The following is a 24,354-nucleotide window of genomic DNA, read 5'->3' as shown; positions in this document are numbered from 1 at the left end:
CTATGCATAGCTTTGGGACTCTACCCATCTGTGATTACTGCAGCTGTATGCACGATGAACATAGTACAGTTGTGTACCTACCATAAATGTAGATGTTCAAGTGCTAATACAGCTGCAGTACAGGATGTTCATCGTGCATTACAGCTGCAGTAATTACATATGGGTTTTCAGCCGGCAGGCGGTCCCTCGGTCGGCCGAATTCCAAAGTCTTGGTCCGGCGTCGGTTGTTGTCGCGTACTCTTCTGACGTCAGGAAGGCTAGAGTATAAAAGACACAGCCGACGCCATCTTCTTCAGTCTTTTTTGCCGCGCGGTGCCCGAAGCAGAAGCAGTTCGCAAGTGCCGGTCGGCCAGCTCCTGAATTACGAAAAATTTAGAACCGAAGTCTTCATTAAAGCTAAGTACCCGTTGGAATCTTTTCTTGCCTCAGACCGATGTCAGAAAAGTTAATAATTGTATTTCTTGTGGGAAGCAAATACCGCATAAGGATTTCCATTCCCTTTGCATACCTTGTTTGGGCCCAGATCACGGCGTCTCGGGCTGCGCTTTGCTACCTTCAATAAGCACTATCAAAGCGTCAGGCGGAGTTCGCTAACACTATTTTGGTAAAGCGTTTAATTATAAAATGTCGGATACTCCGACTACCGCTATGTCCAGAAAACGCATAAAGAAAGGACCGTCAGTCGAGAACTGCTGTCTCCACCGACACCACCCAAACAAGCTCCACGTGGGCGGTTCTCAGTGAGACGCCTTTGCAGTCCCTGACTACCGGCGACACTCCCTGGGGTCTTCTGTACCTGAGACCGCTGGTTCTTGGTCCTTTCACAAACTACAACCGAAGCCCCTGCTCATGTCGAACCCACCAATGTGGATAGATCTACATCCACCCATGGTGTATTTAGGCCTTCATCTTCTTTCTCCATCAAGGCCTTTACTAAAGCCAAATCAGCCAAGCAACTTTCTAGGCCTGCCTCACAAGGCCCAAGACCTGGGCCCTGCCTAAGCACATGCTTAAAATGGCTGAAGACCTGTTCACTCTTATCAGAGGCTCCCAGGCCCCTCCGGACAAGAGACCCAGAGTAGAGGAGGATTCTCCTCCTTCTGACCAAGAATCCATTTTATCAGAACATTCTGATGCTGAAGAACACTCTTATTCACCCTTTGAGGATTCGGATGCAGAGCAGTCTATTCCTTCTGTATCCCCCCCTGAGGATTTTTCCTTTGGGGAAACTTTACACTCCCTGAGAGAGCACTTCCATTGGGAAGGCCAAGACTTTTCAGACTCCAAGAAAAGGCTTAGGGAATTCCTCTGGTTACCTCAGCATAGACCTTTGGCTATTCCTCCTGTTTTGGAGGTTTTGGATGATGTATACTCGGAGGCCTGTCTTAATCCTGATTCTCTGCCTCCTGCACCAGTTAAGCCGGATAGGTATTACAGAGTTCCTAATTCTCATCAGTTCCTCTATAAAGGCCATAATGCAGACCCTGAAACTATTTCTCAAGGCCCTAAAGAAATTAAGGCTTGCAAGGCGAAGAATCCACTACCTGCGGAAAGGGAATCTAGATCTCTAGAAAGGTGGGGTAAGAAGGTTTACACCTCGGCCACCCTTGCCATGAGGGCCTTAAACTGCCAGTTTCATATGATTAAATATCAGCAATTTCTGTTATCACAATTAAAACAAAATGTCACAGCCTGAACAACCAGATTTAAAGAGTTGCAGGATATGATGCATAGTGCTGAACAAGTGGGCAAGCACACCTTACAATGTGGTTATGATGCCTAGAGGCCTCCAGCAGATCGGCCGCCACGAGCAGTCATTCGCAGACATGCATGGCTAAGGGAACAAAATCTTCCAGACCAGGTGAAAGCAAAAATTCTGGATGCACCGTTACATAAGGATGTTCTTTTTGGTGGTAATGCTGAGGATATTTTACGTAAAATGGAAGAAAAAGCAAAATCTATGCAAACTGTCAAAGCTTTCTTACAGGTTCAGCCACCAAGGTTCAGCAGGAATTGGCCATCAAAAAACTGGTCCTTTCCAACCACTGACAAGGCCCAAAGAGGCAGATACAGACGCGGAAGGGGCAGAGGACAACCCCAAAGGTCCTACAGAGGCAGACAATGGCAATCACCAACACCAAGAGGTGGTGACGAAAGTGCACAGCAGTACAGAAAACAGACTCAATGACTCCCTCATACACATGCCAAGCAAAATTCAACTGGCAGCACGTTTGGGAGGGAAACTGGCACTATTTGCAAACAATTGGCATATTGTCACAACAGACAAATGGATTCTGGACATAATAAACAGAGGCTACAAATTTCATTTTCACACTCTTCCAAAAATGAGAGGCATGCCAAACCTACCACAAAATCAAAGGGTAGAGGCACAACTACAAATCGCAAAGCTCCTAAACATGAGGGCTATTCAAAAGGTACCTACGCACCAACAAGCACAAGGTTTTTATTCAAGGCTTTTTCTGGTGCCAAGAAAGGCGACTGGAGACCCATTGTGGACTTAGCCATTCTCAACACATTTCTTCAAGTACCAAAATTCAAGATGCTCACATTACAGCAACTCCTTCCCATGCTGGGCAAGGGGTTTTGGCTGGTAACATTGGACCTCAAGGAGGCATACCTGCATGTCCCAATCAGACAAAGTTGCAGAAGATACCTCAGATTTCTTGCAGGTTCAAACCACTACCAATTCTCTGCATTGCCCTTTGGCTTATCTACTGCCCAGAGTATTCACCAAGTGCCTGGCATCAGTGATTGCATACTGCAGACTTCAAGGGATACAAATTTACCCTTATCTGGACGACTGCCTGATCCAAGCGGACAGCAAACACGTACTTCTGAAACATCTGGCATATGTGACACGCTTACTGCTTTCTCTGGGATACACCATCAACAAGGAGAAATCAAAGCTAACACCCTCTCAGAAAATAACCTTCCTGGGTGCCAACTTGGACACAAACACCCAGATGGCTTACCTTACAACAGAAAAACAAGGGCAACTATCTCATTACTTCAAAATGCTTGCAAAAAGTACCAGGCTTACTGCAAGGAAAATCCTGCAGGCTCTGGGATTCATGGCATCTTGCATTCTTCTAATCCCATGTGCAAAGCTGCACATGAGGAAACTTCAATGGTACCTAAAAAATCTATGGTCTCAACACAGTCACAGCTTAGAAGTGGAGATTCCAATAATTCCCTGTCTTCAAAGGAATTCATATGGTGGGCCCAAGCATGCCAAGTAAACAAAGGCCTCCCATTCTGCAAGCCTCAAGCTACACAAGTCATAACCACAGACGCCTCAGATTACGCCTGGGGGGCGCACATGAAGGACAGGTGCATTCAGGGCAGATGGCCCCAAACAGAAAAGCACCTTCACATCAATCAAAAAGAAATGCTGGCAGTAATAAATGCAATTTCAGCGTTCAGAGAATTCCTGCATCCAGGACAACTGCTCATAAGAACAGACAACACCACAGTAATGTGGTACATAAACAAACAAGGAGGAACTCATTCATACCCCTTGTGCAGACTAACAATGACTCTTTGGAATCTAGCTTTGGAAAGACAAATGGAACTTCAGGCTCAATACCTGCCAGGAATGGAAAACACACTGGCAGACACTCTGAGCAGGCATATGACAGACCCTCACGAATGGAAGCTACATCCACACGTATTCATGGAGATTGCTCAAGCGTGGGGAAGGCCAGACATAGACCTTTTTGCCTCCCACAAAAATCATCAATTAAAAAAGTTTTGCTCAAGGACCTTCCACCCAAAGGCTTGGAAAGTGGGCCTTTCATTCACATGGACAACTTGGTCAGTTTATGCATTCCCACCACTACCTCTGCTGCCCAAGGTGCTTTTGAAAGTAAGAACAGACAAGCCGAGGATGATACTGATTGCTCCAGACTGGCCGAGACAACATTGGTATCCACTATTGAGGAGCCCAACACACTCCTCCGTGGCCCCTGCCTCTAACACCTCTACTGCTGACGCAGAACAATTTCAAAACCCTACACAGTCAGCTGAAAACTTTCAGCCTAGCTGCATGGAAAATTCCTTAACTTCACATCAGACACTACTCTCCAAAGAAGTGCAGGATGTCATTTTGGAGGCCAGAAGACCATCTACAAGAAAAGCTTACTCCGCAAAATGGAAGCGGTTTTGCTGTTGGAATGAAGAACGAGGGCAGGATCCTAGAAAATTAAACCTGCCTCAGATTTTACAGTACCTAGCTGAACTTTTGAGCAAGGGACTTTCATTTTCCTCAATCAAGATACATGCGTCAGCAATCTCTGCAGAATTCAATATGGATCCTCCTTTATTCTCACACCCACTCCTACGACAGTTCCTCAGAGGGGCTAAGAACATAAGGCCTCCAAGAAAACAACCAGTGCCAGCTTGGGACCTTAACTATGTACTGGAAAAATTGACATTGCCTCCCTTTGAACCAGCTGCTTCAGCAGAATTACAATATTTGTCCTGGAAAACAGCTTTTCTCCTGGCCATCACTTCAGCTCGTAGGGTATCTGAGTTACAGGCCCTCATGGCGGTGCAGCCATTCCTCATATTCCATCAGGACAGGGTTTCCCTACGTACTAACCCTTCTTTTATGCCTAAAGTGGTATCTAGGGTAGCCCTAAACCAGGCCATACACCTTCCTACCTTCTACCCTAACCCTCAAAACAAAGGGGAGAGGCTGCTTCATTCTTTAGATATCCATAGGCAGCTACGTTACTACTTGGACAGAACCAAACCCTTCAGAAAATCAGATCAACTACTAGTTTCCTTTGCTGTGGGGGGTCAAGGGAAACCTGTAACTAAACAGACCATTTCCAAGTGGATTGGTCACTGCATACGCTTCTGTTATTCCTATCATGGAAAGCTCGTACCTACTGGTATCAGATCACACTCCACTACGGCCACAGCCACATCTACAGCCTTCCTCAGAGGAGTGCCTACTAAAGATATCTTGGAGGCAGCCACTTGGAGTTCTGTACATACCTTCACAAAGCACTACCATCTGCCTTTATACTCCAGAACAAGAGCAGGCTTTGCTACTGCAGTTTTGCAGGGCATTCTAGCTCAACCCAGTTCCGTATAGTACCTACCACCCTATACATAGCTTTGGGATTCTACCCATATGTAATTACTGCAGCTGTAATGCACGATGAACATAGTACAGTTTTGTACCTACCATAAATGTAGATGTTAGGGGCTATTACAACTGCAGTACAGGTTTCCACCGTCCTTCCCCTCTTGGTAAGACCTTGGGGTTTGAATAACTATTCATACCTGCTGACTGGGTTATCCTGCTATGTTTTATTTGCTTACTTTTGTGTATTACACTAATTTATGTATTGCCTTCCTTTTGGGGGCACCTGACATCTGGGGCAAGAAAGACTGAAGAAGATGGCGTCGGCTGTGTCTTTTATACTCTAGCCTTCCTGGTGTCTGAAGAGTGCGTGACAACAACCGGCCCGGACCAAGACTTTGGAATTCGGCCGACCGAGGGACCGCCTGCCGGCTGAAAACCCATATGTAATTACTGCAGCTGTAATAGCCCTCGAACATCTACATTTATGGTAGGTACAAAACTGTACTTTTCCCTCCCTCCTTCCCCACGTGGTGAAGGCATGGGGCCTAACAACCTCTTCATACTACCTGACCGGGTTATCCTGCTATGTTTTATTTGCTTGCATCCACTGATTTTGGATTATATTGCATTGCTTGTATATGTATATAAGCATTATTTATGTATTGCCTTCCTTTTGGGGGGCACCTGACATCTGGGGCAAGAAAGACTGAAGAACATGGCGTCGGCTGTGTCTTATATACTCTGGCCTCACTGACGTCAGAAGAGTGGCGACAACAACCGGCCGGACCAAGACTTTGTAATTGCCTACGAGGACCGCCTGGCTGAAAACCCATCTGTGATTACTGCAGCTGTATTAGCACTCGAACATCTACATTTATGGTAGGTACAAAACTGTACTTTTGCCTCACCCCAGAACTACCAATTGGACAAATTCTGCACAAGGACTCCCCACAAACAAGCTTGCAGAGTGGGTGCTCTGTCCTTCAGCTGGAAAAATCTAAGTTTCTGCCTTTCCTCCTATGCCTCGCCTCTCCAAAGTACTACTAAAAATCAAACAAGACAAACCAAGGACGATACTGATTGCAGCAGACTGGCCACACCAACACTGGTACCCCTTCTTGTGCAGTTTGTCACTGTTGGCTCCATGGCACCTGCCTCAGACCCCTACCCGGCTGTCACAGCAGGAGAGCCAGATTCTGCACCCTCAGCTTCAAACCCTGACCCTGGCAGCCTGCCTAATTTACTAATCTCTCCATTACCATCCCTTAGTAAACAAGTGTTGGATGTCATTATGGAGGCAAGGAGGCTTAGTACTAGAAAATATTATGCTGAAAAATGGAAAAGATTCTGTGCCTGGAACCAAACTCAAGGGATGGGCACAGCAGCACCCAATTTACTTGAAATTCCTCAATACTTAACTGAGATGCTTCACAAGAGCCTTTCTTTTTCCTCCATCAAAATTCACGCCTCAGCCATTTCATCTCATTACAACACAGAACCACCCCTCTTCTCTCATCCACTGCTCAAGCAGTTCCTCAGAGGGGCCAAAAACTTAAGACTACCCAGGAGAACCCCACCTCCAGCCTGGGACCTTAACTTTGTATTGGAAAAACTCACTCTTCCTCTTTCTGAGCCAGCTGCAAGTGCAGAGTTAAAATTTCTTTCTTGGAAAACAACCTTCCTTTTAGCTATTACTTCAGCAAGAAGGATATCTGAATTACAGGCCCTTATGGCAGTGGAGCCTTTCATCATCTTTCATGTGGACAGGGTGTCCCTCCGGACCAATGCCTCCTTCAAGCCCAAGGTGGTATCCAGTGTGGCTCTTAATCAGTCCATTCATTTGCCAACCTTCTTTTCTAATCCACAGAACAAAGGGGAAAGGATCCTGCACTCCTTAGATGTGCACAGACAACTTAGATTCTACTTCGACAGGAGTAAACCTCAAAGGAAATCTAAACAACTGCTGGTGGCATTTGTTGCAGGGACAGAGGGGAAGGCTATTTCAAAGCAAATAATTTCTAAATGGGTAGGCCATTACATTCATTTCTGCTATAAGCACCATGGAAAACCTATCCCACAGGGGATTAGACCCCATTCAACCAGGGCTGCATCTACCTCAACAGCTTTTCTCAGAGGTGTACCTACCAGGGAAATCCTAGAAGCTGCTACCTGGAGTTCTGTACATACTTTCACCAAGCATTACCATTTACCAATTTTCTCTAAATCCAGAGCTGGCTTTGCCACTGCAGTCTTGCAGGGGCATATAGCTGGTCCTAATGCTATCTAAATGCCTCCTTCCATCCTTAGCTTTGGGAATCTACCCAATTGTGATGACTGCAACAGTGAAACACGAAGAACATAGTACAGTTGTGTACACTTAAATGTAGATGTTCGAGTGTATTCACTGTTGCAGTCCTAGTTACCCTCCCTCCAGCCCCCTGACATCTTTTGGCTATACCTTTACTCTCCTTTGCTATGCTTAAAAGCTTTTTGGTGTATTTGCTTTTTTGTTGGAGATGTAACCTTGTGTGTGTGTGTGTGTGTGTGTGTATGTATATATATATATATATATATATGTGTGTGTGTGTGTGTGTGTGTGTGTCTGTGTGTCTGTGTGTGTATCTATATATATATATATATATATATATATATATTTTTTTTTTTTTAATTGCTTCCCATTAGGGGGGAAATCTGGGGCAAGAAAAACTGATGTAATGGCATTGGCTGCATGCTTTAGACCCTTGGCTACCTGACGTCACAGAAGATGTGACAGCAACCGATGCAGAACCCAAGACTTTGATAGTCAGGTCGACTGAGGGCTACTGCAAGCAGATAACCCAAATGTGATGACTGCAACAGTGAATACACTCGAACATCTACATTTATGGTAAATGTACACAACTGTACTTTGTGGAGGGGATAGGAGATGTTATTCGTGTTTCACTGTTGCAGCCATCACATTTGGGTTATCTGCCTACAGGTAGCCCTCAGCCAGCCTGAATACCAGAGTCTTGGATTTCTGCACCGGATGCTGTCTCTTCTTCCATGACGTCAGGTCGTCAGGGGTATAAAACCTGCAGCCGATGCCATTACATCAGTCTTTCTTGCGGCGCGGTGCCCAAAGCAGAAGCAGTTCACAAGTGCCGGTTGGCCGACTCCTGAAATTTTCGTTTTCGAGTTTCAGAATCGAATTCTTCAAAAAAAGCTAAGTACCCCATTGGGGATCCTTTTTCTTGCTCTTAACCGATGTCAGTGAAAGTTAACAATTGTATTACCCGTGGAAAGCAAATACCTCATAAAGATTTTCTTTTGTACTGCATTCCCTGATTAGGCCCAGACCACGATGTCCCTCGCTGTCGGTTTTGTGCCTTATTTAACCCCCGAACTATTCATCGTCGGGCTATATTTGCAGCAAATTATTTTGGTACTCAGTATAACTATCCGGAAATGGCTTCGGTAAGCCATCCGACTACCGATATTCCGAAAAAACGTAAGGATAAAGACAGAGACAGACCGCATAGGTCCAAAACTGCTGACGACGCTTTCGTTAAGCTAGTCACCAGTCCACCGGTACTCAGTGAGGCCCTTTCGCAGCCCCTGATACCCACTACTTCAGATGCGCAGGCCTCTACTGAGACCCATTCAGAGTCCGGTATGCCGCGAGATGCTTCTTTGACTATGGAACCTGCGGATGTCTCTACCTTGGATGGGTCTGGAGCTGCTGTGCAGGCACCGGCTTCTGAGGGAGTATTCAGGCCTACAGACTTGCATGTTAAACCAATGCCATCTTCTTCATCCAGGCCTAAAACTCACAGCACGCCTAGAAAACCGGCATCCAAACCGCATGGTTAGGCCCATATGCCTAAAAAACAAATGCTTAGAATGGCTGAAGACCTTATTACCTTAATTAGGGTAAGCCAGCATTTCCTCTCTAAGAGACCTAGAACTGATTTTCCTTCTGACTCTTCTGATCAGGAATCTGATGTTTCTGCTGATTACCAGGATTTGCCCTTATCTACCTATGATGATTCTGATGCAGAGGATTCCATTCCCTCTGCTTCCCCTCCAGAAGATTTTTCTTTTGGTGAAACCTTGCATGCTCTTAGGGAGCATTTCCATTGGGAATGCCAGGATTACTCTACTCCAAAAATAGGCTTACGGAATTCTTACTCCTTCCTCACCACAGGCCTTTAGTTATCCCTCCTGTTCTGGACATTGTAGACATTGTAGATGATGCTTTCCTGGAGTCCAGCCTTTCCCCAGACACCTTACTTCCAGCTCCCAGTAAATGTGACCGGTATTACAGTACCTGACTCTCACGAGTTCTTCTTCAAGAATCCTACTGTGGATCCAGAGACCATTTCACAAGGACCAAAGGGCATTAAGGCTACTGCTGCCAAAAATCCTACCCCTTCTGATAGAGATTCTAGAGCCTTGGACAGATGGGGTAAGAAGGTATACACGTCTGCTACTTTGGCCATTAGGGCTTTAAATTGCCAGTTTCATATGTTGAAGTACCAGCAGCAAATTATGGGACTATTTAAACACTAAATTATGTTGATTCCTGACTGTGCTGAACACAAAGAATTACAGGATTTAATGCATTCTGCAGAACAAGTTAGTAAACATACTTTGCAGTGTGGTTTTGACTCTTTAGAAGCATCTTGCAGGGCTGCTTTCACTGGGTCTATACTTAGAAGGCATGCTTGGCTTAAGGAGCAAAACTTGCCAGATCATGTTAAAGCTAAATTACTGGATGCTCCCTTAAACCAGGACCGCTTGTTTGGCAACAAAGCAGAATAAGTCCTCAAAAAGATGGAGGAAAAAGCTAAATCTATGCAAACTGTTAAAGATTTCCTGCAAGTACAGCCTCCCAGATTTAGTAGGCATTGGCCTTCAAAGAATTGGTCCTTTCCAGTCTCTTCCAGGCCCTCTCAGTCCAAACCCAGGAACAGCAGAACACCTAAGTTTCAATCTCGGGCTACGCACAGACCTAAGCAGTGGGGGGCAACCATTTCCAAAACAGGGAGTAGTAAGGCACCCCCATATGGAAAAATGGCACAATGACTTAACCTTAACTCTTCCAAGCCCTGCTCAACTGCCTGCTTCTTTAGGAGGAAAGCTCGCCCTGCATGCAAAACAGTGGGAACTCATTACCCAAGACAAATGAGTTTTGAATATAGTTTCCCAAGGATACAGATTATACTTCCATACCCTACCAACCTCAAACGGTTGGCTGGACCTACCCCCAAATCAGTGGGCAGAGGCCCAACTGCAGGTTCTCTCTCTTCTAAGTATCAGGGCTATTCATCCTGTTCCAGCAGAAGAAAGGGGACAAGGTTTTTATTCAAGACTTTTCTGGTACCCAGAAAAGACAGCTCCTGGTGTCCTATCCTGGACCTCACTATTCTAAACACCTATTTGGTAATTCCAAAATTCAAATTGCTAACACTTCAACAGCTGCTTCCTATGCTAGGCAAAGATGCCTGGTTGGCAACCTTAGACTTAAAGGAATCTTACCTGCACATTCCAATAAGGGAATCTTGCAGGAAATGCCTACACTTCAGGGCAGGCTCCATGCACTATCAGATGTTCATCGTGCATTACAGCTGCAGTAATTACATATGGGTTTTCAGCCGGCAGGCGGTCCCTCGGTCGGCCGAATTCCAAAGTCTTGGTCCGGCGTCGGTTGTTGTCGCGTACTCTTCTGGCGTCAGGAAGGCTAGAGTATAAAGACACAGCCGGCATCTTCTTCAGTCTTTTGCCGCGGTGCCGAAGCAGAAGCAGTTCGCAAGTGCGGTCGGCCAGCTCCTGAATTACGAAGAAATTGAACCGAAGTCTTCATTAAAGCTAAGTACCCGTTGGGAACCTTTTCTTGCCTCAGACCGATGTCAGAAAAAGTTAATAATTGTATTTCTTGTGGGAAGCAAATACCGCATAAGGATTTCCATTCCTTTGCATACCTTGTTTGGGCCCAGACCACGGCGTCTCGGGCTGCCGCTTTGTGCTACCTTCAATAAACGCACTATCAAGCGTCGGGCGGAGTTAAGCCCAACATTTTTGGCAAAGCGTTTAATTATAAAATGTCGTCGGATACTCCGACTACCGCTATGTCCAGAAAGCAAAGAAAAGACCGTCAGTCGAGAACTGCGGTCTCCACCGACCTGCCCGAAACAAGCTCCACGTGGGCGGTTCTCAGTGAGACGCCTTTGCAGTCCCTGACTACCGGCGACACTCCCTCGGCGGGGTCTTCTGTACCTGAGACCGCTGGTTCTTGGTCCTTTCCCAAACTACTACGAAGCCCTGTTCATGTCGAACCCACCAATGTGGATAGATCTACATCCACCCATGGCGTATTTAGGCCTTCATCTTCATTCTCCATCAAGGCCTTTACAAAGCCAAATCAGCCAAGCATCTTTCTAGGCCTGCCTCACAAGGCCCAAGACCTGGGCCGCCTAAGAAGCACATGCTTAAAATGGCTGAAGACCTGATCACTCTTATCAGAGGCTCACAGGCCCCTCGGACAAGAGACCCAGAGTAGAGGAGGATTCTCCTCCTTCTGACCAAGAATCCATTTTATCAGAACATTCTGATGCTGAAGACCAGTCTTATTCACCTTTTGAGGATTCGGATGCAGAGCAGTCCATTCCCTCTGTATCCCCCCCTGAGGATTTTTCCTTTGGGGAAACTTTACACTCCTTGAGAGAGCACTTCCATTGGGAAGGCCAAGACTTTTCAGACTCCAAGAAAAGACTTAGGGAATTCCTCTGGTTACCTCAGCATAGACCTCTGGCTATTCCTCCTGTTTTGGAGGTTTTGGATGATGTATACTCGGAGGCCTGTCTAAATCCTGATTCTCTGCCTCCTGCACCAGTTAAGCCGGATAGGTATTACAGAGTTCCTAATTCTCATCAGTTTCTCTATAAAGGCCATAATGCAGACCCTGAAACTATTTCTCAAGGCCCTAAAGGAATTAAGGCTTCCACGGCCAAGAATCCACTTCCTACGGAAAGGGAATCTAGATCACTAGAAAGGTGGGGTAAGAAGGTTTACACCTCGGCCACCCTTGCCATGAGGGCCTTAAACTGCCAGTTTCATATGATTAAATATCAGCAATTTCTGTTATCACAATTAAAAACAAAAATGTCACAACCTGAACAACCAGATTTTAAAGAGTTGCAGGATATGATGCATAGTGCTGAGCAAGTGGGCAAGCACACCTTACAATGTGGTTATGATGCACTAGAGGCCTCCAGCAGATCAGCAGCCACTGGAGCAGTCATTCGCAGACATGCATGGCTAAGGAACAAAATCTTCCAGATCAGGTGAAAGCAAAATTCTGGATGCACCGTTACATAAGGATGTTCTTTTTGGTGGTAATGCTGAGGATATTTTACGTAAAATGGAAGAAAAGGCAAAATCTATGCAAACTGTCAAAGCTTTCTTACAGGTTCAGCCACCAAGGTTCAGCAGGAATTGGCCGTCAAAAACTGGTCCTTTCCAACCACTGACAAAGCCCAAAGGGGCAGATACAGGCGGAAGGGGCAGAGGACAACCCCAAGGATCCTACAGAGGCAGACAATGGCAATCACCAACACCAAGAAGTGGTGACGACAGTGCGCAGCAGTACAGAAAGCAGACTCAATGACTCCCTCATTTCCATGCCAAGCAGAATTCAACTGGCAGCACCTTTGGGAGGAAAACTGGCACTATTTGCAAACAATTGGCATATTGTCACAACAGACAAATGGATTCTGGACATAATAAACAGAGGCTACAAATTTCATTTCACACTCTTCCAAAATGAGAGGCATGCCAAACCTACCACAAAATCAAAGGGTAGAGGCACAACTACAAATCAAAGCTCCTAAACATGAGGGCTATACAAAGGTACCTACGCACCAACAAGCACAAGGTTTTTATTCAAGGCTTTTCTGGTGCCAAGAAAGGAAGCGACTGGAGACCCATTCTGGACTTATCCATTCTCAACACATTTCTTCTAGTACCAAAATTCAAGATGCTCACATTACAGCAACTCCTTCCCATGCTGGGCAAGGGGTTTTGGCTGGTAACATTGGACCTCAAGGAGGCATACCTGCATGTCCCAATCAGACAAAGTTGCAGAAGATACCTCAGATTTCTTGCAGGTTCAAATCACTATCAATTCTCTGCATTGCCCTTTGGCTTATCTACTGCCCAGAGTATTCACCAAGTGCCTGGCTTCAGTGATTGCATACTGCAGACTTCAAGGGATACAAATTTACCCTTATCTGGACGACTGCCTGATCCAAGCGGACAGCAAACTTACTTCTCAAACATCTGGCATATGTGACTCGCTTACTGCTTTCTCTGGGATACACCATCAACAAGGAGAAATCAAAACTAACACCCTCTCAGAAAATTACCTTCCTGGGTGCCAACTTGGACACAAACACCCAGATGGCTTACCTAACAACAGAAAAACAAGGGCAACTATCTCATTACTTCAAAATGCTTGCAAAAAGTACCAGGCTTACTGCAAGGAAAATCCTGCAGGCTCTGGGATTCATGGCATCTTGCATTCTTCTAATCCCATGTGCAAAGCTGCACATGAGGAAACTTCAATGGTACCTAAAAAATCTATGGTCTCAACACAGTCACAGCTTAGAAGTGGAGATTCCAATAATTCCCTGTCTACAAAAGGAATTCATATGGTGGGCCCAAGCATGCCAAGTAAACAAAGGCATCCCATTCTGCAAGCCTCAAGCTACACAAGTCATAACCACAGATGCCTCAGATTACGCCTGGGGGGCGCACATGAAGGACAGGTGCATTCAGGGCAGATGGCACAAAACAGAAAAGCACCTTCACATCAATCAAAAAGAAATGCTGGCAGTAATAAATGCAATTTCAGCGTTCAGAGAATTCCTGCATCCAGGACAGCTGCTCATAAGAACAGACAACACCACAGTAATGTGGTACATAAACAAACAAGGAGGGACTCATTCTTACCCCTTGTGCAGATTAACCATGACTCTTTGGAATCTAGCTCTGGAAAGACAAATAGAACTCCAGGCTCAGTACCTACCAGGAATGGAAAACACACTGGCAGACACTCTGAGCAGGCATATGACAGACCCTCACGAATGGAAGCTACATCCACGTATTCACAGAGATTGTTCAAGCGTGGGGAAGGCCAGACATAGACCTTTTTGCCTCCCACAAAAATCATCAATTAAAAAAGTTTTGCTCAAGGACCTTTCACCCAAAGGCTTGGAAAGTGGACGCCCTTTCATTCACATGGACAACTTGGTCAGTTTATGCCTTCCCACCACTACCTCTGCTGCCCAAGGTGCTTTTGAAAGCAAGAACAGACAAGCCAAGGATGATACTGATTGCTCCAGATTGGCCGAGACAACATTGGTATCCACTATTGAGGAGCCTAACACACACTCCTCCGTGGCCCCTGCCTCTAACACCTCTACTGCTGACGCAGAACAATTTCAAAACTCTTCACAGTCAGCTGAAAACTCTCAGTCTAGCTGCATGGAAAATTCCTTAACTTCACATCAGGCACTACTCTCCAAAGAAGTGCAGGATGTCATATTGGAGGCTAGAAGACCATCTACAAGAAAAGCTTACTCCGCAAAATGGAAGCGGTTTTGCTGTTGGAATGAAGAACGAGGACAGGATCCTAGAAAATTAAACCTGCCTCAGATTTTACAGTACCGGACTGAACTTTTGAGCAAGAGACTTTCCTTTTCCTCAATCAAGATACATGCCTCAGCAATATCTGCAGAATTCAATATGGATCCTCCTTTATTCTCACACCCACTACTGCGACAGTTCCTCAGAGGGGCTAAGAACATAAGGCCTCCAAGGAAACAACCAGTACCAGCTTGGGACCTTAACTATGTATTGGAAAAATTGACATTGCCTCCTTTTGAACCAGCTGCTTCAGCAGATTTACAATATTTGTCCTGGAAAACAGCTTTTCTCCTGGCCATCACTTCAGCTCGTAGGGTATCTGAGTTACAGGCCCTCATGGCGGTGCAACCATTCCTCATATTCCATCAGGACAGGGTCTCCCTGCGTACTAACCCCTCCTTTATGCCTAAAGTAGTATCTAGGGTAGCCCTAAACCAGGCCATACACCTTCCTACCTTCTACTCTAATCCTCAAAACAAAGGGGAGGCTGCTTCATTCTTTAGATATCCATAGGCAGCTACGTTACTACTTGGACAGAACCAAGTCATTCAGAAAATCAGATCAACTCCTAGTTTCCTATGCTGTGGGGGGTCAAGGGAAACCTGTAACTAAACAGACCATTTCCAAGTGGATTGGTCACTGCATACGCTTTTGTTATTCCTACCATGGAAAGCTCGTACCTACTGGTATCAGATCACACTCCACTAGGGCCACAGCCACCTCTACAGCCTTCCTCAGAGGAGTGCATACTAAAGATATCTTGGAGGCAGCCACTTGGAGTTCTGTACATACCTTCACAAAACATTACCATCTGCCTTTATACTCCAGAACTAGAGCAGGCTTTGCCACTGCAGTTCTGCAGGGCATTCTAGCTCAACCCAGTTCCGTATAGTACCTACCACCCTACACATAGCTTTGGGATTCTACCCATATGTAATTACTGCAGCTGTAATGCACGATGAACATAGTACAGTTTTGTACCTACCATAAATGTAGATGTTAGAGTGCTATTACAGCTGCAGTACATTTCCACCCTCCTTCCCCTCTTGGTAAGACCTTGGGGTTTGAATACCTATTCATACCTGCTGACTGGGTTATCCTACTATGTTTTATTTGCTTACTTTTGTGTATTACACTAATTTATGTATTGCCTTCCTTTTGGGGGCACCTGACATCTGGGGCAAGAAAGACTGAAGAAGATGGCGTCGGCTGTGTCTTTTATACTCTAGCCTTCCTGACGTCAGAAGAGTACGCGACAACAACCGACGCCGGTCCAAGACTTTGGAATTCGGCCGACCGAGGGACCGCCTGCCGGCTGAAAACCCATATGTAATTACTGCAGCTGTAATAGCCCTCGAACATCTACATTTATGGTAGGTACAAAACTGTACTTTCTTTGCACTTCCCTTTGGCTTATCTACTGTGCCCAGGGTATTCACAAACTGTCTAGCTCCAGTCATTGCATTTTGCAGGCAGATAAATATTCATATATACCCATAATTGGAAGATTGATTCAGGCAGAAAGCCAGGATTTGCTTTTAAAACATCTGGCATTCATAAAGAATCGTCTAACCTTACTGGGGTACACCATAAACGAAAAGAAATCTCACCTAGTAACCTGCCAACAGATTGTATTCCTGGGAGCAAGCTTGAACACAACTTCCCAGATGGCTTTCCTCACTCCAGAGAAACAAGTTTATTTAACAACCTACTTCAAACTACTGGCCACAAATACCCAGCTATCTGCAAGGAAAATTCTGCAAGCCCTGGGGTTCATGGCCTCTTGCATTCTACTAACTCCATATGCTAGACTGCACATGAGGAAACTACAATGGTATCTAAAAAGCCTGTGGTACCAACATTCTCAGGACCTGGAATCAATGATTCCTATCATTCCTTGTATCAAGACAGAGCTCCTTTGGTGGGCAGAGGCCTGCTACCACAACAAGGGTCTCCCTTTCACTCTACTCCCTGCCACCCAAACCCTAACAACAGATGCATCAGACTATGCATGGGGGGGGGCTCACTTGGCAGGGCAGTGCATTCAGGGCAAATGGAACCTGAGACAGATGCACCTGCATATCAACCAAAAAGAAATGTTACCTGTACAGAATTCCCTGACAGCCTTCAAAGACCACATTCTTCCAGGACAATTATTGGTAAAGACAGACAACACCATAGTTATGTGCTACATAAACAAGCAGGGGAACCCACTTGTACCCTCTCTGCAAACTAGCCATGGCACTGTGGAACACGGTCTTGAGCTACCAAGTGCACCTACAGGCTCAGTTCCTGCCAGGCAAGCTAAATTCCCTGGCGGACGACCTAAGCAGAAATCTCATGGACCCACACGAATGTAAACTGGAACCAAAAATATTCAACCTCTTGAGGAACAAATGGGGGACTCCTGAGAAGAGACCTGTTTGCCTCCCCTCAGAACTACCAATTGGACAAATTCTGCACAAGGACTTCCCACAGTCAAGCTTGGGAAGTGAATGCCCTGTCCTTTACCTGGGAAAGCCCCTCTGTTTATGCCTTTCCCCCTCTGCCTCTCTTCTCGAAGGTTTTGCTAAAGATCAAACAGGGCAAGCCAAGGACAATACTGATTGCACCAGACTGGCCATGCCAACACTGGTACCCCTCTTGCGCAGTATGACACTGCGGGAACCATGGCACCTTCCTCAGATCCCTTCCCTGCTGTCCCAGCATGCGGGCCAGATTCTGCCCCACTAGCTGCAAACCCTGAACCTTGCAGCCTGGCTAATTCCTAGTGCTCTCCAGTAGCATCCATCAGTAGGCAGGTGCTAGATGTCATTCTGGAGGCAAGGAGGCCTAGTACTAGAAATTCCTATGCTGAAAAGTGGAAAAGATACTGTTCCTGGAGCTAGACTCAGGGGATGGGCACAACGGTGCCCAGCTTACCTCATATACTTCAGTACTTAACAGAATTGCTCCACAAGGGCATGTCCTTCTCGTCAATTAAAATTCATGCCTCTGCCATTTCAGCACATTATAATACTGAACCACCCCTCTTCTCTCTCCCCCTGCTAAAGCAATTCCTCAGAGGGGCCAAAAATTTAAGACCCCCCCCCCCCCCAGGAGAACCCCTTCTCCAGCCCGGGACCTTAACTTTGTATTGGAAAAGCTCACTCTCCCTCCTTTTGAGCCAGCTGCAACTGCAGAGTTGAAATTCCTTTCTTGGAAAACAGCCTTCCTTCTAGCCATCACTTCACCAAGAAGAGTGTCTGAATTACAGGCCCTCATGGCAGTGGAGCCCTTCATTATCTTCCATGCAGACAGACAAGAGTTTCCCTCAGGACCAATCCTTCCTTTATGCCCAAGGTGGTGTCTAGTGTGGCCCTTAATCAGTCCATTCATTTGCCTACCTTTTTCCAGAATCCACAAAACAAAGGAGAATGAATACTGCACTCTCTGGACATGCACAGACAACTTAGATTTTATTTGGACAGGACTAAGCCTCTCAGAAAACAGCTACTAGTTGACTTCGCTGTAGGGGCAGAGGGGAAGGCCATTTCAAAGCAAACCATTTCTAAATGGATAGCCCATTGCATTAATTTCTGCTATAAGCACCATGGAATACTACACCACAGGGGATAAGATCACATTCCACCAGGGCTGCATCTACCTCTACAGCCTTTCTCAGAGGTGTCCCTACCAGTGACATCCTAAAAGCTGCTACCTGGACCTCTGTACATACCTTCACCAAGCATTACCACATGCCTATTTTTTCTAAATCCAGAGCTGGTTTTGCCACTGCAGTCTTGCAGGGCTTAATAACTGGCCCTAATGCTCTCTAACTTCCTCCTCCCTTCCTTAGCTTTGGGAATCAACCCAAATGTGATGACTGCAACAGTGCAACACGAAGAACATAGTACAGTTGTGTACACTTACCATAAATGTAGATGTTCGAGTGTATTTCACTGTTGCAGTCCTGGTTACCTTCCCTCCAGCCCCGACTTCTCTTGGCTCTAGATTGCCTTCTTCTTTGGTGTATTTAAGCTTTCTGGTTTGTTTGCTTTTTGATGGAGGGGTACCATAACGTATAATTGCTTCCCATTGTGGGGACACCTGACATCTGGGGCAAGAAAAACTGATGGCGTTGGCTGCATGTTTTATACCCCTGACGACCTGATGTCATGGAAGAAGAGACCGCATCCGACATAGGAATCCAAGACTCTGGTATTCAGGCTGGCTGAGGGCTACCTGCAGGCAGATAACCCAAATGTGATGACTGCATACACTCGAACATTCACATTTATGATAAGTGTACACAACTGTACTTTCTTCCTGCCGAAGATAGTCTAACAATTGTTTTTGAATACATTTTTCAAGTACTTTGTGAGGGGAGATAACTTTAGACCTGTAGCAATTTTAATGTCTGTTGAATTTCTTTCTGTGTGCAGGATAATGTGCGACTTTCCAGAGAAGTATTATGGGATTCCTCAACTGACCTATTTATAAGGTTTGAGACAGGATAGACAATGTTGTTGGCTGCTATTTTTAGTTACTCGCTTGGAAGGTCATCAGCTGAAGAAGAACACAGTTTAAGTTTGTTTGAGAGTAGTTTTATGTATGATGTGGCACAGGTTTGAAGGTGGATGTGGATATGGTGATATGTGGCTGTTGGGCAGGTTTGGGATTAATTGTTGAGGAATCCCTAGTTAGAGATCCTTTACTGTCTATAAAATAAGAGTTGAACTGTATTGCAGTTTTGAGCCATGAGTTATCAGGAGTGGATTTGGGGGTTGCATTTTTGACCGGGATGCAAGATTTCTTTAATGATGTCCAAAATTTTTTAGGGCTGTGTTTAGTATTACTCTGAGTTATTATATTATATTTTTGTCTTCATTTATTTGCTTTTTAGTACAATTGCAAAGCATTCTGAAGTTTTCAGATATTGAGATGTTTTATATTTTTGCCATTCTTTCCATGCTTTTTCTCTATCCTGCATTAGCATTATACTCTTTTGGATAGCCAAACTGCATTATCCATTATTAATGCTTTCTGATAGCAATGCACGTACCCATTCATTTAATCTGTCTAGTGGACAAGCTCAGCAGGCATATCCTGATGCCTTAAGAATGGGTTCTCAATCCTCATATAGCTCAGAATGTTTTCCATCACTAAGAGAAGGCTAAAATAAGGCCAGTGCCAGTACTTTCTTATAAGCCATCCAAAATAGTATTACAGGCCCACGAAAGTACAGATCCTGAATGCATTTTAGTGACGGGAAAAAAGAACGACTTGAAGAAGTCTTATCCCCCTATAAGAACCATGCTGGAATACTCATGTCCTTTCTTCTCCACTAACTGACTACAAATGATTTGCTGACGAATATTACATCATTGTATAGAAAACTACTCTGTAAAAGCTGCGGTGGTACAGCGGTAGCGTTGTTGCCTCACAACAAGAGGTTCTCCTGTTCGATTCTCGGCTGGAATGCCTTCTGTGTAGAGTCTGCATGTCTTCTTCGCAGTCAAGTGGCCTCCAAAAGACGTGTGAATGGGCGTGCCTTCGCTGAAGGTTTGGCGTCGGGCTGGCAACTCGGCACCATAAAAAAATCGACTGCCAATCGTTAGCGGACCGGAGTTCCGCTGTGGCGACCCCTAACCGGGAAAAGCTGAAAAGACAAACAAACATAGAAAACTACTCTGTAATAACAAGAACCTTTTTTGGTCTCCCTGGCCCTGTATCGATTTCCATTTTATAATGAATAGATGAACCTTCACAGTTACTTGTGAAAACCCTTGAAGATAAAAGAAAACTCCAAAGGAATCCTAGCCATCTTGTAAAGAAGATGAATTTGACAGTTTAGCACATGAGATTAAGGTTATGAGCTGCTAATGAGTTTCATCCTGTAAGCCTGGGTTTGATTCCCTATGTCTTCATTTGCCAGCTATGTGACTTTGAGCTTGGTGCTTAACCAGATAGTACTCTTTGGTCAGCCATGAAAAGAGACAGTTGTGCTTTATGAATTTAACTGGTTAAGGAATTTTGCATTGGATACGTCAAATCCCTGTTATGTTCAGACTCTGATTTTCAGGATAGCTTCTTACAATCCTCTAGCTAACCCTCCTCCCCCCAACCACCAAATCTATCACTTTGGCTGAGACAGAGAAGTATGTGGAAGAGGTCTTTGGTTTGCCTGCAAAAAAAAAAAATCTGTTTCCCCACCCAAAATAAAGCATGTGAAAGTGCTTCCAGATTCAAAATAAACTGATATTTAGCCACAAGCACCCAAAATAATTGTGCTGTGTAAAGCACCAAACACAGAGGCAGAATCTTTAACAAAATCAAAAGACAGATCTTCAGTCATGTCTTTCTCCTCCACAGCGCATTCTAGTAAAAAAGTCACTCTGGCCAGTCTTGTGAAGTGGAATCAAGACTGCTAACGGCTTTGACAGGAAATTGTATATGTCTAGTAACTTTGACCGTAAGCTTACAAAATGATGTGGCCAGCAGGCACTTGTAATCATCGTGTGTGTGTGTGTGTGTGTGTGTGTGTGTGTGTGTGTGTGTGTGTGTGTGTGTGCGTCTCACAGAGAGAGTAATTGCGTGAGCACAATGATGGCTTAGCTTGTTCTGCTAAAGTTCATCTTTTGGCCATTTATGCATGTTTATTTGTGAATCCTCCTTTGCACCTGTGAAACAGTTTCTGAAATGGATTTCTCACCTGAGACCTTAATCTACTGCGTTCTGCATATTGCTTAAACGGTTATTGAAAACATTACCTCCTTTTGAGCCATTACTTTTAGAAGACCTAAGATTCTTATTTTGGAAATGATTTTCTTAGTTGCATTCATCTCAGAAGGATTTCTAAGCCTCAGTCTTAAGATGCAAATAATTTGGCAGTCTTCCAAAGGGGCTTTATCTTTGAGAACAAATGCCTATCTGTGAACTTCCTTTGAACCAATCTATATTAGCTGACTGTTTTTCCTCTTAAGCAGAATTAACAAGGGTCTTAAGTTTTTATACCATGGATGTATGTTGACAACTCTAGTATTTTTGAAAATACTAAATTAGTGAGACAGTCAGGTCTATGCTGCTGTTCAATGAAGAGAAACTTTCCAAGGAGGTAGTAAATTACATTATATTTTTCTGTTGGAAATACAAGAGGACTTTGAAGTGGTTAATGCTTATACCACTAGGTCAGCACCTACCACTGCAGCCTTAATTGGAAATGCATCTTCAAAGTAGTTTTGAAATTGCTACCTAAGTATCTGTTCACACATTTTTAAATATTACAGATTGGTTGCCAGTGGATGGCCAAGTCCTCTGGTAGAGCAGGATTTACATATGTGGTCCTGCAGGCTGCAAAGCATGCTTTAAAACACCTGCCTATTTTTCTGAGCTAAAGTTGCACTGTTTGGTGCACTCCTAGTCATATGATCTCCTACAGAAATGTTCATTATGATGACCATAATGCAGTTGTTTGACCTAACAGTTGATGTTTGAGTAACAGGATCATTGCTGCAGAATGAGCTCTCTCCCTCCCCTGTTGGTCTGCCTATTTCTGGGTAATAAAAGGAACAAAGTTGGAGAGTATGGTGTGCCATCTTTTATAGCCAGTCTTCTACTACCAGCCATAGTGCTAGACTATAGCCTAGCCTTCCCCTAGAGACATTCATCTGCTGAAACAATCTGGGTAGGAGACTGGCTTCCAGCTTCGTATTCATTACCTGCTGCAGTAATCCTTTTAGACCTTTGGACAGCTGTATGCTTTGTACCTTTTATTTTGTTATGTTCTGAGTAAAAATAAACAATAGTCTGTAGTGTCAGTCTGCTTATTTCCCATCTATTACCAGCAAGTCACAGGTTTAGTATAAAATGTTAGAAAAAAAATTACCATTACATTTAACTTGGTATATTTTTAAATAGTTTGCTGTGTACTGCTCTGTGCTTTTGTAAACTACAGGGTACATTAGAGCATGTTTGGTGTACTAGCTTTGTCACATCATAGTCTCTCTCTCTCTCTCACATACACACACACACACACACACACACACACACACACACACAAAAAGGAGTTGTGTATGCATTGGTTCTTTTTAAGTCAGGCTGTCCCTAATAGTTGTGCTGTGAGACCACACCCACTCATCCTGTGGGACCTCACTGCTGGAAAAATCAGTATGAGGAGCTGATGTCTCCCTTTACCTAATTACTGGTATGCTGAATGCCTGCAACAGTCATCCTCCTTTTCAAACATCTACTGTTATGGTGGTCATACCCATTGTGCTGCATTTTATGGAGAATGTCACACATCTGTACTTTACTTAATTTTGATATACTTTAGCAGAAATATGTGTATGTTACAATATGTATTTTTATTCCACAGGTGAAACTGAAGTACAAGTATAAAGTAAGGATCTTTTTGGAGGAAAGCTTATCATTTGGTGTGTTGGGAGACCATGGTCGAGGTGTCACAGAACATTTTAGAGTAAATGTAAGTTTTTCTAATGTGATTTTCTTTACTGCCTTGACTTCTTAAAGGCTACTGTCATTAAGGATTGATGCATCTCATAATGCAGTAGATATTATATTTGATTTTGAGCTGATTTGTCAGCATCATTGTGGTTTCCTTATGTAGATAACTATATTACATTTGCTTAATATCAGTAGAAGACAATAAGCCTAAGTCTGCCCTTTTAAGTGACTTACCATTCTGCCTCCCCTCCATCCTTACTTTTTTCCCACCTGTCCCTTACCTTTTTGAATTCCTTTACAGATTCACTGTCCATCCATTCTGTTAGCCCATTCCATGAATCCATAACCCTGTTTGTGAGGAAGTACTTTCAGAAATCCATGGTATAGTTAGTCCCTGCAATCTGCTGCCTGTGCCGCCTCCTTCCTCTGTGCCTCCCTGTTCAGAATAACCCCTCTGTCTTTTCAGGTCTCTGTTGAGAAGAGCTGTAGTGTCTGTAGCCTCTGGTTATATTCCTTTCCCTCAATCCCATTGAACTTTCTAGTAGATTTTGTCTGGATTCCTGCCAGCACCCTGATGCCATTTCTTTCTTATATGGTCCCCAGAAATGCATGCAGTACTTGAGGTGTAGTCTAAACAAGGCCGAGTAGATTTAAAAGCATTATGCGGCAATAATCTATTCCCATGATGTTACATGCCAGTGTTCTGTTTGCTGCTACCATTGCCCTTTCTCTCTACTTCTGGTGATCAATTCCAGGTGTAGTCAACACCCACAGGTCATTTTCTCTGTTGCCATCCCTTCCACTCCTTTCAGCCAATAATTTACACCAGGGTTTAAATGCAGATTTTTTTACATTTTGACAGCACTAAACCTCAAATGCCACCTTTCCTCTTCTTGGTTAAGTCTTTCCATATCCTTCACTAGACTCTTGCCCAATCTACTACTGCTGGTTCCATCTTTGTGCTGTCCATAAAGAGCTTGATACTGTTTTCTGTTGATCAGATATATCTAAGACAAAACACACACCGAGTATTGGACTCCAGGCAGACACCTGTGGTTCTCCACTAGTCAGTTTTACCATTCATCCATGCAGCTGATCAGTTTGTC

The 24,354-nt window shown here is 44.5% G+C and overlaps 1 protein-coding gene across 1 annotated transcript in view; it reads left to right on the top strand.

Annotated features, from left to right (window-relative positions):
• Positions 1-24,354, top strand: part of SPTLC1 (serine palmitoyltransferase long chain base subunit 1) — a gene marked incomplete at its 5' end in the record, with an annotated part of 1,612,539 nt that overhangs the window by 961,690 nt on the left and 626,495 nt on the right. Inside the window, one exon of the mRNA XM_044060319.1 lies at positions 23,160-23,267. Coding sequence (XP_043916254.1) covers positions 23,160-23,267 — 108 coding nt within the window. The remainder of the gene's footprint in view (positions 1-23,159; positions 23,268-24,354) is intronic.

This window comes from Protopterus annectens, chromosome 2.part0, assembly GCF_019279795.1.
Source record: "Protopterus annectens isolate FY-2018-M chromosome 2.part0, PAN1.0, whole genome shotgun sequence".
Classification (NCBI taxonomy): domain Eukaryota; kingdom Metazoa; phylum Chordata; order Ceratodontiformes; family Protopteridae; genus Protopterus; species Protopterus annectens.
The sequence above is the reverse complement of the archived record's forward strand: the minus strand, read 5'-3'. Positions and strand labels throughout refer to the sequence as shown.